Source organism: Patella vulgata, chromosome 2 (genome assembly GCF_932274485.2).
Source record: "Patella vulgata chromosome 2, xgPatVulg1.2, whole genome shotgun sequence".
Classification (NCBI taxonomy): domain Eukaryota; kingdom Metazoa; phylum Mollusca; class Gastropoda; family Patellidae; genus Patella; species Patella vulgata.
In genome coordinates, this window is record NC_065880.2 from 2,718,695 (window position 1) to 2,732,573 (window position 13,879).

General features: G+C 40.1%; 1 protein-coding gene across 1 annotated transcript in view; it reads left to right on the top strand.

Moving 5' to 3' along the window:
- LOC130010619 (uncharacterized) overlaps positions 1-5,874 on the top strand; it is a 40,687-nt gene extending 34,813 nt beyond the window's left edge. The window contains exon 4 of the mRNA XM_056098341.1: positions 3,136-5,874. Coding sequence (XP_055954316.1) covers positions 3,136-3,751 — 616 coding nt within the window. The 3' untranslated portion in view covers positions 3,752-5,874. The remainder of the gene's footprint in view (positions 1-3,135) is intronic.
- Positions 5,875-13,879: the final 8,005 nt, after the last annotated feature.

The following is a 13,879-nucleotide window of genomic DNA, read 5'->3' on the forward strand; positions in this document are numbered from 1 at the left end:
CTAGTTAAAGTGATTTTTATTAATGAGTAGTCTGTGTACGATGGTATAATCCATGACTAAATCAAACAATGGTTTGTTTACATCTGTAATATACCTGCTAATTAACTATCACATGGTAATCAATATCATTATTCTATTTTAAAATCCTATACTACTTATCCGATTCAATATCACTGTGGTTCGTTGAGTACGACGGTTGCGGGTGCTATCCTATCCCAGTCACACCATTCTATTAGGATTTTGTTTTTATTTCCTATACTACTCATCCGATTCAATATTACCTGCTTAAAGGGAGTCACCGTGGTTCGCTGGGTACGAAAGTCGCGGTTACGATCCTATCCCACTTACTACTCATCCGATTCAGCATTACCTGTTTAAAGGGAGGACGCAGTGGTTCGAAGGTTTCGGGTGCTATCCTATCCCAGTCATACCATTCTATTAGGATTTTGTTTTTATTTCCTATACTACTCACCCTATTCAATACTACCTGCTTAAAGGGAGTCACCCAAGGCCGGCCATATACGATGCGATAAAGGTCCTGCTGTTTCCTCCTGAATTCCAGCTGTCAAGGTCTCTTTTACGGGGTTACCTGTCCAGCCTCGTGGGTTTTCTCCGGGTCCTACGGTTTCCTCCCCGCTGCTAAATTATTGAAATAAAATTAAACCATATGTTAGTCCCGGAATTTCCTATTCTTGGCCGAGTGGATGTTAAACCCCATTTTTTTTCTCACCTTTCTGTCTGAACATTAAAAATAGACATGTACATTGCAAATGTCGTTTGGAATTGATACAGCCACTTTGAGATTTTCAATCGGAGTACCGCGGATAATTATACTCGGAGTGAATTGAACTCTCTCGCGCTCTCCTCCACTGAACCACCGTCGCTCTCTGAAATCCTAAATCATGAAATGAATGAAATTAAATGAGGTTTAACGTCCATACAGTGTGCTACATGAGGGGAATTTTGCCCGGGTAACTGGACTATGGCCTACTCTTAAATCGAATTCCAACTGCCAAGGGATCTTTTACGTGCACGCCAATGTATACAATGGACCTCGGTTTTTCGTCCCACCCGAATGACTAGACAACTGTCTTTATATAATCAGGCCCTCCGTCCTGCATCACTGACAAGGGGGAACCACGCCGGAATATCCCGATGACATTTCTCGGCCAATGCAGGGATCGAACACACGACCTCCAGGCTAGTGAGCCAGCGTCTTATCCACTAAGCCACCGTGACTCCCACCTACAAAAGAGGGAGATAGAATGACTACAAACGTTAGAGTTGTAGTTGAGTTTACGTTTCTTTCAATTAGCGCGATTATTAATCATTAAACCAATTTGACGTCGTCGCACCGGATGAAGTATTCTTATCGTGACTTTCCACGGTCACTATGGTGTCACGTAATAATCTTCTGACATTTACAAGCACGCGAAACAACGGAAGTGTGTTTTGTGGAGTATTCAGTGTTGACAATTAATTCTTTTGACGTCAGTGTAATTATAAAAATAAAAGCTAAAATATAAAGAGTTAAATATCTTTGAACATAAAATGTAGTGATTATTTATAAAAGTAAAGGCTTGATCATAAGTCATAAATAAATCATAATGTAATCAGTTTATTGCACCGAATGAACACGTCAATACGTTTAAAGTGGCTCACCCTTTATCTGTGGATTGTCTAGTCGTTCGGATGGGGCGGAAAATCTGAAATTCCTTGCCTATCATCCAGAACGGATGTTTGACAAGAAACCGTGTATATAGTCGTTCGGATGGGACCCAAAATCGAGCCCCGCCCACGTGTAAACCATTGAAATGACGTTAAAGATCCCTTGAATTTGTCAATCGCAATAAGAGTGGGTTGTAGTGCTGTCGTTAAGGTACAATTTCCCCCATGCAGGGGTAGGCCCGTCTTCATGGGGGTGGGGCTGGGGTGTCTAGTGGTTTAAGGCTCAAGGTCTGTCATTGATTCAAATGGTTTGGTTTGATTTCAATTCCCCGCTAGTACGTGATATAAAATAGGATCGCCTGTCCCATTTCAAGGGTTTTCTCCGGGTCCCCCTTTTTTCTTCCCACTGCTAAAGACCCCTACGCGCAAGCGAATTATTGAAATAAAATTGAACCATGTGTTAGTCCCGAAATGACCTCGTTTGTGTAACCAGTTAGCACCAATTGTAGCTAAAAAATCTGAAATGAAATTAAATAGGGTTTAACGTCCTACTGTTCTTTATCCGACTGGGCTAATGAAGACGGCATCCGCCATACAGTGGGCTATGGGGGAAATTTTGCCAGCACAGCAACGTTACGGCCTATTCTTCTATCGAGGGGCTGACAAGGAAAGCTGTCTAGTCGTTCGGATGGGACGAAAAACCGAGGTCCCGTGTACACATTGGCGTGCACGTAAAAGATCCCTTGGCAGTTGGAATTCGATATAAGAGTAGGCCGTAGTGCCGCTGTCCGGGCAAAATTTCCCTCTTAGCACACTGTATGGCGTATGCCCGTCTTCATTAGCCCAGGTTAGGAGCAGAACAGTAGGACGTTAAACCCCATTTCATTTCATTTCATTTCATTTCTATTCTTCTATCGAAATCAAACTGCCAAGGGATCTTTTACGTATACGCCAATGTGTACACGAGACCTCGGTCTTTCGTCCTATCGAACGACTAGACAGCTGTCCTTGTCAGGCCATTCTTCATGCACCAAATAGAAAAGGAAATGAAATGAAATGAAATGAAATGGGGTTTAACGTCCTACTGCTCTGCTCCGACTCGACTTATGAAGACGGACATACTCCATACAGTGTGCTATGAGGGAAATTTTGCCAGGATAGCGGCGTTTCGGCCTACTCTTAAATCGAATTCCAACTGCCAAGGGATCTTTTACGTGCACGCCAATTTGTACACGGGACCTCGGTTTTTCGTCCCATCCGAACGACTAGACAGCTGTCCTTGTCAGGCCCTCCGCCCTGCATCACTGACAAGGGAAAACCACGTTGGAAAATCCTGATGAACTTTCTCGGCCAATGCAGGGATCGAACACGTGACCTACAGACTAGCGAGCCAGCGTCCTACCCACTCGACTTAGCCACCGTGACTCCCTCAAAAAACTCTGCTTTTGAATTTATACATGACATAAACAAAATGTCTTTTTTTTGTTTCAGAATTCAAGATGTCAATGATTTACACCAACAACCGACATTTCGACGTCACGCGGGAATCTTTATGCAAGTGATACAATTAGTGGTGGACAATTTAGAATCTTCGTACAACGGTCTACACCAAGAAATAATGGTGTTAGGTGCTCGTCACGTGACTTTCAGAGGATTCAAAGTGGAATATTTTAGTTTTTACGTGAAATGTTTGATCCAAGTCTGGGAACTAGAACTAGGAGAAGAATTCATATTGGAAGTTCGAGACTGCTGGAAAATATTATTCGATTATCTAGTCGTTCACATGACGGAAGGATATGAACTAGCCTTAAAGGATTCGGTTGCAAAATCTTCAACACAGAACGGCAATGGCGTGAAGAGGTTGACGATTGACGACAAATCGCAAAATGGCGCGAAAACGTCACAGAATGGAAATTCAACGTCACAGAATGGAAATTCAAAGTCACAGAATGGAAATTCAACGTCACAGAATGGAAATTCAACTTCACAAAATAAGCCAAAAACTTCACAAATTACTGCTAAAAATAACTGCATTTTGGAAAAAAAGAATAGTTCGTTATGCGAGGTTCGAATTACTACGTAATGTCATGTAGTACTAAATACTCACTCGTTTGTGATGTTTTAAAAACAAAACCAATACATCATTTTAAAAACAACGACGTCTCATATTCATGTAAATACTCGAACACCTGCCCGGAAATAACGCATTGATTACAGATATTATTAGGCACAAATTCAGACACAATTCATTCCGGGTGTCTCACATTTTATCCGGCAATGAGTTGTTTGTTTTTTGTTTTTTTTCTGTGTGTGTTTTTTTAATGTTTTTTTTTTATCAATACATGTCCGACACAGACTTTACAATACCGGATACTAATTTAGTTAAACCATTATTTTCATGACTGTAGCGATAAAACATTATTTCTTACAGACTCCCCGACGACGCTTGTCTGTTTTTATGAATGTTATCATGAAGACATGTACACCAAAACCAATATTCCCAGGCCTGCTCGCAAACCATACCCAACACATAGGCAGGCCTGCTCGAAACCCCTTATTGCAAAGCCTGCTCGAAGATCAGCATTCTCAGGCCTGCTCGAAAACCATGGACGAACACTAGTCTACTAAAACCACCACTGCCAGACCTGCTCGAAACACATTATTACCAGACCTACTCGAAACACATTCTTACCAGACCTGCTCGAAACACATTATTACCAGACCTGCCAAAAACACATTATTACCAGGCCTGCTCGAAATCCATTATTGCAAAGCCTGCTGGAAACCTATTATTGCAAGGCCTGCTAACAAAACAAACTTGATATTAAAGGGATATTATATATTGGCAGTGGTGACATGAACCTGGGACAACCGGTTGAAAATATCACTAGGGCTAATTCAACAGTGAAAAGGGATCATAATTTGGTCAGAGTCCGCTACACTCACACAAATACAATGTGTAAATCAAAATGGATGGATTTTGAATTTGATTAAAATGAAGCGTAGTAAATACTTTTTAAAATTCGCGAAGCATAGTTAGTGCTTCCAATTAAATTCGTCGACTTAGGAATCAAAATGTCGGTCAAGGAGCTTCGTGTCTGTTCTCAAACGGAACTAATTGTAGACCGACAGAATTAGTTTAGTATACATGTCGATATGTGATGTTAGAACATGTACGTCGGGCTTCTCAAGTTTAAATCTGATCTAAAATGGTAATGGATCAATCTTGACCTGTTGAACATTTAGATATCTCGATCTATTTTTTGGATATGCCCAGCTGACGTCATTTGCGGCATCATGAATAAAGATACTTCATTCGATTTTTCCAAAGAGCAGCCGGAGAAAAAACGTATTTGTTTAGTGGTTGCTTTTCCGGATAAAGTGCGCTGTGTGGTGAGAGAAGAGAGAGAAATGTGGTTTAACGTCCACTCGACACAGACTAGCTTATTTCGGGACTAACACATGGTTCAATTTTATTTCAATAATTCGCTTGCGCGTAGGGGTCTTTAGCAGTGGGAGGAAACCAGAGGACTTGGAGAAAACCCAAAAGGTTGGACAGACGACCCTACTCCTTGTCACGTACAACCGGGTAATCGAAACCACGGCAGTTGACTCAATGACAGACCTTATGATACAACGCACACGCGTTGTGTGGTATTAACTCAGTTATAAATCATGTGCGTCACCTTGGGTTGAATCATGACTGGTGGTCAGAGCTCCCAGACTTTATGTTTCTCGTCCACGAGCATAAATAGTACAAATAGATGGATTTTCAGGGTGTGTCCACGGATTTTCAGAATGTGTCCACGGATTTTCAGAACGTGTTTACGGATTTTCAGAATGTGTCTACGGATCGAAATGTGTGAACTGTGTCTACGGATTTTCAGAATGTGTCTACGAATTTTTAGAATATGTCTGCAGATCATAATATGTCGTCTACGGGATTTCATATTTAATGTGTCTACTGATGTCTACTGATTTGTATAATGTGTCTACTGATTTGTATAATGTGTCTACTGATTTGTATAATGTGTCTACTGATTTGTGTAATGTGTCTACGGATTATTATATTGAGGTGTCTGTGGATTTATATAACGTGTCTTTTACGGACTTTTTAATTTCATTACAAAATTTAAAGCACAGCTTTGCTTCGTTAAAATTTGTGAAGGGCATTTTCTTGTTCCAGGTCATAACCTGGTTTAAATCTTCTCTGTTTACTTTAACAAAATAAAATCTTCATAACGTATTCTCGTGTAGCAATGAACGTTCTTCAGTTTTCACACCCGTGTCAATGGTGCTGGGGACGATCTGACAAAGACAACTGTCTAGCAGTTCGGATGGTCCCGTGTACACGGTGCACGTAAAAGATCACTTAGCAGTTGGAATTCGATATAAGAATAGCGCCGCTGCTCGGGCAACATTTCCCTCGTGGCACACTGTATGGCGTGTACACATTTGACGTGCACGATGCACGTAAAAGATCCCTTAGCAGTTGGATGGGACGAAAAACCGAAGTCCCGTGTACACATTTGACGTGCACGTAAAAGATCTCTTAGCAGTTGGAATTCGATATAAGAGTAGCGCCGCTGTTCGGGCAAAATTTCCCTCATGGCACACTGTATGGCGTATGCCCGTCTTCATTAGCCCAGTCGGTGCAGAACAGCAGGCCGTTAATTTCCATTTTACTTCATTTTCATTTTCTATTTTCTTAGCCGTTAATATTCAAACAAATGGTCATTAATCCGTGACGTCATGGGAGACTAACAAGCTGAATCCAAGGCCGTGCCCAGCGAAGGCAGATATATGCCATGCAGTGTGCTATGAGGGACATTTTGTCCAGAAAGCGGCGCTATGGTCTACTCTTATTTCGAATTCCAACTTTCGCGGGTTCTCTTACGTGCACGCCAATTGTACACCGAAACTCGGTTTTTGTTCCATCCGAACGATTACATATTGTCCCTTGCCAGGCCCTCCGTCCTACACCACTGACAAGAGGAATCATGCCGGAAAATTCCGATGAACTTTCTCTGCCTTTCACAGCAAATGCCCAGACTGCGGCCTTTCTCGGCCGACGCCCAGATTGTGGTCTTTCTCGACCAACGCCCAGACTGTGGCCTTTCTCGACCAACGCCCAGACTGTGGCCATTACGTCTACTTTTCACTGAGTTTGAAATTCCAAGGGTTCTTTATGTTTATAAGGGGAGGGGTGGGGCGGCTATGGTATTATGCGAGCCACGTAACAAATAATACTCGAGATGACAGGGAAAGTTCTTGTGGATTATCCTCAGTGGTTTCAATGATGTAGAACGGGCTGGGGTGTCTGGAAAAGTTGATACGAAACAACGAGGTTAAGTCTACACCTTGGTGTGCACGTAAAGAGTGGGTGGAATCACCGCTGTCATGGCAACAATACTTCTTTCATTATCCCGGTTTGCTCAAGATACATTATTCAAGAGCTTTACACGTGTTGATAAGGCATTTCCTTTAAACACAGATCCTATTTCGTTTCGTTTTTATAGTTCAAAATTTCGTTTTACTTGTCTTTACTACACTTGGATCTGGAAGAGTTGTTATTTCATCGTGTTCTGAATGGTGTCAGGGATAAGCCAATGAAACGGTCTGTTACGGCGAGCTTTAGGCGTGTTGTTCACGGAACTGTGGGTAATCCACTAGTAACATCAATGCTGATTGGTTAATCAAATGTCTGACGTCAAAAGGGTCATAAGTCGGTCTTTTGACCTCTGACGTGACCTATCGCTATAACTTGTCAGATCTTCATGTAGTGTAGGCCATCGAAAGTATAAAAAAACGAAACGAAATATAGATCTGTATATTAATGAGATTGCTTTAAACAACCATTATTCGACAGCTACATTTGACTATTGCAGGTCTTCCTATAGGCCTTAAATGTTATATAAATTATTAATTAGACATTAATTAACATGACAAGACCATAATCAACTCTCGATGCCATCGGATACTCGAGATTTGACTAGATTAGAACGGCTCAGCCATTTAATGATCTAATTTTAAAATGGAGAAGCAAGGGTAAGCCTCGAATATACCAGTACCGTGGTTACGATAATAACTAATCAATGAACACATCTTGTCATAACTAAAAACAGTGATAACTTGACTCAGAATAAAGTAATTCGCATGAATTTTTTAATATATTTTGAACTATTATAACAAAAAAGCTCTTCATCTAAACCTTACATAATGTGTCTTTAAGCTTCAGTTCATTCCGGGTGAAAATCTAACCACCTACAATTGCACAAATAAAGTTACTTTATAATATACGTTAATCTTTGATTTGCGTAGATGGGATGTTAAACTCCATGCTTTCCTCTTAGTTTATTTGTTTCCTTTATCAATCATTGATATAACAGTGTTCAGAACACAACACAACACGTGGTATATATGGATATAACTACTTCTCTGTTATTTAATAACACATGGTATATATGGATATAACTACTTCTCTGTTATTCACTAACACATCGTATATATAGATATAACTAATTCCCTGTTATTTCATAACACGTGATATACATATGGGTATAACTACTCCTCTGGTATTTAATAACGAAGTTTCTAACACATACAAGTCACGTTTTTAAGTTAATGATATAACAGTAGTCAGTAACAGTTCATAGAGTTTGATTAGGGCCGGATGACCGCTCTTTGGTCAGCAGGATACAAACTACCTCTTTTCGAATGCCGCAACAATATGTAAGTATTGTCGGCGTTGTTTTGCGGCCTCGAGGGCTGCAATCTACAACAGGAATGTAGTGGTATACGCAAGGTGTTTGTCTCCATGAACATTTAGAAAAGTCATCTTGGCAATGGTGATTTAATGCAATCTAATTAAAACATTTCATTTCGCTTTATATAGTTCAAAATTTCGTTTTACTTGTCTTTACTACACTAGTATTTGGAAGATTTGTTCTATAACTGGCGTTTTGGTTGATGTGGGGAAACTGGATGATGCGAAGAAAACTCACAAGGATGGACAAGTAAACCCCACCCCTTGTCACCTAAAAGCTTTGTATCGAAACCACGCAACTCAAAAACAGATCTTATATTTGTTTACGTGTACGCCCATCTGATCCAGTCACCACCCACCCCACCCCTCCGATCAGAGGACACAACGATTCGCAGATGAAATGAAACGGGGCTGGACGTCTCGCCTTTTTCCATCATGGACTCTCAGTTTCTCGTATTATCAGAGAAATCACGAGAACTTTAGCGACCAACACGGAGATGGAACATCGGACCGCCGTGTAAAGCTCGGTTCATACCACATCCGTATCCGCACCCGCATCCGTATCCGCGTTTTGCCGTTCAAATAGAAAACGCGAAAACGTCCGACTTTCAAGGCTGAATTGTCTGTCAGAGATTGAGTATCTATTTGGGGAGATGATGTAATAAGGGGAAAGTACTCGCTGATTGGCTAAAGCTCGGCTCACTAGCCGAAATACCGGACGCACTTTACAAAAATACGCTCTGGGAGCAATCAATCCGGCTTAACGGACGAAGTTGTTTTTGTGCGCAATACGTGCCGGATTCTATTTCAACCCTTTCTCTAAAAATGACTAAAGTATACCAGTACGTATTCACGCACGTATTTACAGATACGGATACGGATGTAGTATGAACGGACCTTAAGTGATCCTGTGCTCTACGTCGGCTGTATACAGCATTCTTGTAAAAAAATAAATACTCTGTTACGGTGGTTTGGCATATCCGGCTTTTTTGAAACAAACTAGCCTATTTGAACATATTAAATTTCATTATACCTTTCAAGATGACATTGTATTTTTGTTTAATCTTTAATGTAGTCTATCACAGTTTGATCTGAATTGATATAATAATACCAGAATGATATAATAATACCCAATTAAAAATACACCACAGACCCCTTGAGGTTTCTACCAGCATAACCAATAACAATAATGGCTTCTATTATTTAAAACATGTTTTGTAACCTTTTGATGCATAATAATATATCACAATAAATCCGTCTATTATATCATTATCTTATAAAAATAGGTTAGTTGGATTTGATTTAATCTTAACAACAAGGAAATTGTGAATCGAGGCATTAAAGACAATCTGGGAATTAGACTGGAAATTAACCGTGTTGAAAGCCATTATTTTCACGTAAATCAATGTGTTTTTTTTGTTGTTTTTTGTTTTAATTTTGTTATAAAAGATATATACTAACCAGCAAAAGAAACATCAGGTTGGTGTGTTACTCTGACTAGACGCATTGCATAAAACTTGCCAAATGTTTTTATTGTATATTTGTGACCACATCTCCAACTTTACCTGAGCAGACTCCTTCCCAAACACAGAAATGAACCCAGGAAATGTTCTCAAAAACGCAACTAGACTTCTGAGATGGTAATGTTTTCTCCATCATTTTCATGTAACTCATGCTGCATAGACCAAACACAGCATATGGATTGCGCCAGGCGTTTCTGAGAGTGTGGTTCCAGGTGCCAATGGCGTTCATCAATCGTCTAGAGTGGTCCATGTACAGACGCTGCGCTGCTGTTATTGACACTCGCGGTGGACACACCAGATACTGATGTATAGACTGTGAACAGACTCTAAACCTTCTCGTAATGTCTTGGAATTGTGCTGCATTAATCACTAATGTGTCAACATACTGTTCACAAAAAATTGCTTTTTTTCCATTTAGTAAGTCGTTTTCTAGAATGATTTGATCAAAGCGCCTCTCTGATTTTGAAATTGTACTGACGTTTTTTTTGCTGTTTATATTTCTCATACCCGTTAATTGGAAATTGTATTCACGCCACAGGCAAAGGCATACCGTGTTAAGTGAAATAAAATGAAATGGGGTTTAAAGTCCTGCTGTTCTGCTACGAATGGGTTAATGAAGATTGGCATCCAAGCAGTGTGATATGTGGAAAATGAGGCCTGGACAGAAGCACTACGCCTGCTCTTATTTCGAATTGTGTTTTCGTTCCATCCGAAAGACTATTATGTTGTCCCTTACCAGACTCTCTGTCTAGATTCCTTTGAACATGCCTACCAACAAAGGGGCCACGCTGGCTAAGTGAGTAAGACACTGGCTGGTTAGCCTTTAGGTCGCGGGTTCGCTCCCGGCGTTGCCTTTGAAGTTCATTGGGATTTTCCAGGTGCTTTCCCCCTTATCAGTGCAGTTGGAATTCAATACAAGAGTAGGCCGTAGCGCTGCTGTTCGGGCACATTTTCCTCATAGCACACTGTATGACGACCTATGAGCGTCTTCATCAGCCCGGTCGAAGCAGAGCAGTAGGACGTTAAACCCTAACCCTTTGACGGAAGCCGGTATTATTACAGACCAGGGACTGTACAGCGCAGTGGACGCGTGCGGCGTGTAGTATCAACGTGGGAATATAACAAATGAAATGGGGAAACAGTTCTATTAAACGGGACCTCGGTTTATCGGACCACCCTAACGACTATGCGTTGTTCCTCGCCAGAAAATCTTGACGAGCTTTCTCAGCCAGCCAGCGCACGGACCTCCAGGTCATACCCACTAAGCCACCTTGGCTTCCCCATGGGAAATATATATCTCACAATATAAATATCGTTCTATGACATTAATTCTATTGGGAGTTGATCTAGCGGATAATATAATCTATCAGTTTTAATCCCGTCGCTCACATAAAATCAGAAATAATAGAAATAGTGGGCTCAGTCCATTGTCTCGCAATTCCCCCTTGAGGAGCGTGACTTTTCATTAATTGCTAGCGGTTATTTATGCGATTTTTTCAATTAATACATTTCTATTATTATTGTCAGTATGTTATTGTTGTCTCTTGCATGTTTATCAGGTTTAATGAAATCTAGTTAACTTGACTTGATCAATTGATGATTTGCATATTATTCTCGATTCAAGGCTAGAAAAAAAAACGTTTATTTAATAATAATTTATCATTTATATCCCACACAAGTGTTGCTCAGTGGTGCTTTACAAACACAATTTGTAAAAATAAAAAATAAATAATTAATAATAAAATACCCAAATATAATTATTATACAATTTACACAGAGAGAAGAAGTGATTGTAGCGCACGTAAAACATTGAATGGATAAATCACATTTGAAAGCACTTATGTTTTAAAGTAGCTAAGTCTCTAACTCAATATCATCCAAAGTCTTTGACAGAAAACACGAACTATTTGTCCATTTAAATCAACACTGATGTTGTGATCTTACCGGGAAAAAGATGGGCTTCTGATATCTAATATTTAAGACAAAATAAACAATTTACTATTGGTACACGAATCGTGTACCATAATGCGTTCCAGCGCTATTTGTAACAAGGGACTCGAAGAACGAGGTTAGACATATTCCACAAGTCATGTCAAACAGTGGTGCGATATTCTTATCCGGAGAGCATGCGCAATAAATACTATCAGCGTAGACTGGAATAACAAGACGCTATTCGATGAAGCCTTCTGGTGTGTTTCGCTGAACATAACTGATTTGAAATTATAGTAAATACGGAAACGACTGAATGTAAATCAGTTTATATTCATTCATATTACATTATTATACGCATTGCGACCCCTTTGTACCAATTTCTAGGTCTCAAATATTAGCCATTTAGCTCCTTTAGGTTTTTTTCGAAACGTAGTTAATGATCATGCAATTTTTCACGGAGCAGGATAGCTACAGGCCCTCGCTCCTGCGATTGTCTAGGTTTTTAGTTTAACAGGCAGGTTACTTGAAGATGATAGTAAGGTTCTGGATGGAGTATATGGGATCATGAGGTCTTTTACAGTTTAGAGTTGAATACGTCATAGATAAAACCTTGAATTTAATTCTGTTGTTGATTGGGAGCCAGTTAAGTTGTCTCAAAATTGTGGCTCAGATGGCTTCGTCCTAGTAACTATTATGGTAGCTTTTTTTTGTAGTTTCTGCAAACGACCGACTTGATATTTGGGAGAATTATATAGGAGTGAGTTGTAGTACTCAATTCTGGATGTTACAAGGGAGTTAACTACTATCTTCGCGGTTGGCTTGTCAATAAAATTGCGTATTTTACCCATATTGTAAAAAGAGAGAGAGAGAGAAATGGGGTTTAACGTCCACTTGAGACAAACTAGGTCATTTCGGGACTAACATATGGTTTAATTTTATGTCAATAATTCGCTTGCGCGTAGGGGTCTTTAGCAGTTGGAGGAAACCGGAGGGGAAAAAGCGACGAGGTTGGACAGGCGACCCTACTCCAGGGATTCGAAACCACCCATATTGTAAAGCTGAAATAAGTTGACAGATTTACACACAGACTATATAATGTTATCGCCTAGATTTCCTACAGACTTAAAGATAGATTATGGGAGATTAGAAATGAAATGAAATAAAATGGGGTTTAACGTCCTACTGTTCTGCTCCTATGCTGGGCTAATGAAGACGGGCATACGCCATACAGTGTGCTATAATAGAAATTTTGCCTGGTCAGTGATACTAAGCAGGTACAAACAATAGTCTGTGAAAGATGAAACATTATTCGTACAATAATAATGGAAGTTACGGTAGACACATGCATATATCGAATGGAACCGAGATCTTTGGGATTTAAACATATATTATAAAAGGCGTATGGCTCTATACTTTTAAATTTTAAAATAGACGAAAATGGTTCTAAAAGCACATGTTAATGTAATATGAATATGTGTAAAGTGTGTGTGTGTGTGTGGGGGGGGGGGTGGATGGCCGAATGGTTAGCACGTGCTTGCTGTATCTTAAGCCCTTCATTGAGTCAACTGGCGTGGTTTCGAATCTTCGGTTATACGTGACAAGGATTAGGGTCGCCTGTCCAACCTCGTGGGTTTTCTCCGGGTCGTCCGGTTTCCTCCCACTGCTAAAGACCCCTACGTGCAAGCGATTTACTGAAATAAAATTAAACCATATGTTAGTCTCGAAATGACATAGTTTGTGTCGAGTGGACGTTAAACCCCATCTCTCTCCCTCTCTTCATGCGCGTACATAAATGTATCGTATCGTGTATGTAAATTGAATTAAATTCAATTTTTAAAAGATTTATTGTAATTTCTAATCAATCAAGTTCGGTGAAACACGTGAACGGTTCAATTATTGTAATTTCTAATCAATCATGCTTGTTGAAAGATGTGGACAGTCTAAATTGAACGGCTGTCGTTTATACCTACTTAGTCCACACTACACGTTT